Raw genomic sequence first — 5000 nt, forward strand, 5'->3', positions numbered from 1 at the left:
GTGTGTGTGTGTGTGTGTGTGTGTGTGTGTGTGTGTGTGTGTGTGTGTGTGACTGTGTGTGTGTGTGTTGAACTGACAGAGTGTAGGAGAGAGTTAGATTCAGTTAAAGAGGTTATTTAAATCAATCGGCTACTCCCCCCCCCCCTCTCTCTCTCTCTCTCTCTCTCTCTCTCTCTCTCTCTCTCTCTCTCTCTCTCTCTCTCTCTCTCTCTCTCTTTAATTCAATTCAAAGGGTGAAACATACGTTTACATTGCCCAAACAAGTGTGAAATGAGAAATGTACAATTAGAGATATTATGCATCATAAATATGTAATGTAAATATTACTAAAGATATTCTAAAATAAAGAAATGTGCAAACAGAGCTGTGTACCTCTGCACCATGTATGTATTGATGAGTGTGTATGCAGTTTGTATAGTATGTGTGCATAAATCAATGTGTAGTCGTAATAAATGAATGAATTGTAATAATGTGCGTGTATATAGTGTGCATGTAGTGTGTATAGTGTTTGTACTCGTGTGTGTGTGCATGTGTTTGTCTAGACATGGAGCAGCGTCCTAATACTGCTGTCAGCTGCACAATCCATCCCAGAAACATATGCTATAACCATAGCAACCCCTGGACCCCAGATGAGCTTAGCAACCAGATACAGTTACACACGCACACACACACACACACACACACACACACACACACACACACACACACACACACACACACACACACACACACACACACACACACACACACACACACACACACACACAGGTTCACTCTGTGATCCGTCAAGAATAGAATAATATTATTTCTTCTCCGGTGCAAGAAATACTACGACCATAAAAGTGCTCCTTATACCATGAAGATAATGCCTCTAGTAATAAGACCACAAGTAGTATCGGTATAACTATCACTAGAATAATAATCTTTCTAGTATGAGACATGTTAGTCTAACACTACTATTATAATAATATTAATAATACTTATATAATACTTATATATACTAATACCACTACTAATACTACAAATTATCTTGATAATAATACTACTGCTTATACTTCTAATACTATTATGACATTACTAATAATAATATTACTTATGCTAATTGGATAAGACTAATTATAATCCTAATACCTAATACTAATAATACTATGATGATAATTGTACTAATATTATAATGATAATTCTACTCCTAATACTACTAATAATTATAACTAACCCTAACCCAATTATATTTATAACAAACTTAAACTTATACCAAAATGAAAACATTACTTATAATACGAATACGATCAAGATCCTACTTCTGATACTATAATGATACAATTAACTGCTAATAGTATGAATAATATAAAGATAACCCCTTAAAAATGGATTTAAGAGGTTTGGTTTAATGGAAAAACAATGGGATCCATGGAGGTTAGTTGATATAATAATAATACATTTAATTTAGAGGCGCCTTTCAAGTCACCCAAGGTCACCTTACAGAGCATATAGTCATCATAAATCGTTTAAAAAACAAGACATTGTGGAAAAAATAAATAAATAAATAAATAAACATAATAAATAAAAAATAAGTAAAACAAAAACAAGACAAAACAAAACAAACAAACAATCAAAACAGTGATCAGTTAGATATGTATCAGTTTATGTGTATATGTTGATATGTAGAGTGCAGAGTAGGTTTGGTACAAAGTGGGCGGAGTCTCCGGGAGCTATGGCTGCTAGCATCCAATGCGACGGGCCGCTGGAAGTTATTTTTGGTAGCAGCCCTACGGTTTTGAACTAAGGAACTCTTCTGTTACCATTGACTAATGAGGCTCTGGAGATTCCAACAAAGACAATCCAAATTCCATTAGAAAAATAGTCATGAAGAAGATAGTAAAATTATTTTTGAGAGAATTGTTTTATAGATTTAGGCAATTGGCCTTTGGGATATTTGCAGACTGTGAAGGACGCAAGTTATGAAATCCGATGATTTCTCAATGACACCGTCTGTAGTATATAGCAGGGTTTTTCTGTATGAAATAGGAAAGGGTTTTATAACAGGGTCAAGAAGATTTCATCTCGGGCCAACTCAGAAATTCAGAACAACCGACAGAGAGAGAGATAATTGAGAGAGTGCAAAACACATTCATCTCTGAATAAATTGGTTTTGGGTGCTGCAATGTTGTCTTTTTGCCAGCGGAAAGTGCTACATTGTAGACCTACTTATTGTCGGTCATGCAGCAGCAATTGATGTTTTTTTCTGAAGGAAAGAGGAGACAGACACTGGCTATTTGAGTCGGTAAAAGAGCGGTTCAATACCACATATGCTACAGCTATAATCACAGCAAATTACACACTATACAAACACATATCGGATAACTACACATCAAACTTTGTGTTAAAACATCAGCAAACCCTCTTACAATAATTTAATTCCCATTAGCGCTGAGGGCCGCCATGTGTCACGTTGTTATGACCTCAGGTCAAAGCTCTCCATTGACAAGCACATTTCAATCCTACTATTCCGAGTTTGACAACCAACCATTCAACTACAACGACAACTACCAACCAACAAAGCAAATTGGAAGCCGTCGCTGTAAATACAAACCAAACATACAAGCATTCTCAGTAATGTGCCTCTATTCTCTCAGTCTGCTAGTTTGGCTGTTTTTCACGACATCTAGAATGTAGACTGGATAGAGAATGGAACAGTTTCACTGCAATGAGAACATTTGGGTAAGAGTGAGCCAGGGGAACAGGCCAAACTAGTGAATGTGGCGGAATAATAGTAATAAAACTGGCAATAACAATCGGTTGAATGGCTAAATAGTATAACTAAAAATAAACATGTAGACTCTCTCTTACTTTTGAAAGTGTGTGCAAATAACTGCTCACGTTTCCATTGCTTTTGTCTAAGAAAACATAAAACATGCTGCGGCACTTAAGGGATTCAAGGAACAGCCAGAGCAGCCTATACAATGAGCACAAACAGGTCAAACACCGGCCATCAGAAAGGGTCCAACTAGGTTGAATAATCTGTATTTCTGCTGGCTTGAATGTGAAATCTGTTCCTCTGTTACTAACTAACGGCCCTGTTAAGTCAATGGAGTGAAAACCTTGTTTAATCGGCTATAACATTGGAATATTTATTTTTACATGCCAAGGGGGTGTGTGCAGTAAGCAGAATATGTCAGCAGGGCATTAGACGCGTTTCAGAGCCTCATGGTCGGGCGGCTGCACAGGAAACCTCACAGACCACTCCAGCTTTAACAGGCCGCTATAACACTGGCGTCAAGGCAACGACGCGTTCTCAAATGCATAAATGATATGTTGAGACAAGAGGGGGTGGGTGGAAGGAGAACGGGAGGAGGCGAGGTCGGGAGGAGGGACAGGGGGGAGAGTTGGGACAGCCATTTCTGCTTAGAGTTGTTTCTCTATTCGTACTTTTAAAGTTATGGTCTAATGAAACGGCTTTTATCATGTCATTTTAACACCCGAACCCCCGAAGACGTGTCACAAATGAATATTGGCTTTAGGTAGATGATTCCGAATGTTTAATAAGTTGAGCACCAGGACCAGTCAATGGCAGTGGCACGTTTGGCACGTTTTGCTTAGGATGTGACCACTGATCCTTCCAGTCACTTTCATTTATCCAAGCATTATAGCTATTCTATTTTTATTTATCAAATGGCCATAAATAACATGAAAATGTATCGATTTCTTTCTTTCTTTGCCCAAAAGCCCATTTTGAACCAGGAACACCCTGTGTATCGCTGTATAGGAGTGGCACTATTCGTGGTGTGGCTGCAGTACCCCCATAGGGTCTGATTGAGACGCTCTTTGGACTGATACACCTTGAGCCACCAGCCTCTCCTCACCCAGTCTGAGGATAATTGGCTAAAGGTAACCCTGCCCTTTGAATCTGACTGGACATGTTTTGCCCTCTGGCAGCCATGTTGTAGGGTCAATCACCTTCACCTGACTTGACCAATTAGGGGCTTGACCCTCAACCCTCCAAAAAAAGGTTCCTCTGAAGCAGACGTTTGGCCACATAAACTGTCTATTAGAGTTGATAGTGATGTCATAGCGCCCCCATTAGGCCAGGGTAGCTCTTCTTTTGGCCGTCCCTTCTGGAGTGGGCTCTTGATCTGGGACCCACATTTGGTGGGAAGTGCTAAGGAGATTAGCCTATTGCCTTCGCCTCTCAAAGTGGCATTCGCCCACATAAGGGAATAACAATGATACAGCTGGCCTAACACCTATCTGCTTAACACCTAATAATAATAATACCACTAATACCAACACTATAATGATCATAACACTTATTATACTATGACTAATACTACTAATACAGATACTTCTACTAATACAGCATTATCTTTACAATACATATTATGAAGATAATACTACTAATCATACTACTACTAATAAAGCAAATACTATCAAGATAATACAATTCATACTAGTACTAAAATGATAATACTACAATTCATACTACTAATAATATGAAGGAAATAGTAATATGCTAGTATTTCATAATAATAATTATATAAAAATGAAATAAATATAATGATAAATAACAATAATCATAATAGCAATAAAAGCAATAATACTACTATTAATGTTATAATAATAGTCCTAATAATCTCATAACCACGTAATGGTATGAGGATCGGACTGGAGCATTGCGGACAATGCCCAATGTGAGTGGGGAGACCCATTACAAACTGGGGAATAGCAGTTAACTAGTTGCCCCAAACAACGCCCACGGACGATGAATGTGGTTGAATGGACCTCGACCGTACGGCAGAAGAAGAAGAGGGATGAGGATGGAGCCACTCACGTGCTGCCACTGGTCCTTAATGAGGGGCCGGTAGCGCAGGAAGTACTTGAGGGGGAAGGAGTCCACCTCTGGCCAGCTGGAGGGGCTGGTCCACGACACCTCGAGCCGCCGCACGTTGCTGGGGATGGGGGTCGCCACCACGCGCTCGGGGGGGTCCGGTTTCACTGGCGAA

The 5000-nt window shown here is 39.3% G+C and overlaps 1 protein-coding gene across 1 annotated transcript in view; it reads right to left on the reverse strand.

The window, feature by feature from the left end:
* Positions 1-5000, reverse strand: part of cntfr (ciliary neurotrophic factor receptor) — a 79791-nt gene that overhangs the window by 6039 nt on the left and 68752 nt on the right. The window contains exon 7 of the mRNA XM_056578499.1: positions 4829-4992. Coding sequence (XP_056434474.1) covers positions 4829-4992 — 164 coding nt within the window. The remainder of the gene's footprint in view (positions 1-4828; positions 4993-5000) is intronic.

Source organism: Gadus chalcogrammus, chromosome 19, assembly GCF_026213295.1.
Source record: "Gadus chalcogrammus isolate NIFS_2021 chromosome 19, NIFS_Gcha_1.0, whole genome shotgun sequence".
Classification (NCBI taxonomy): Eukaryota; Metazoa; Chordata; class Actinopteri; order Gadiformes; family Gadidae; genus Gadus; species Gadus chalcogrammus.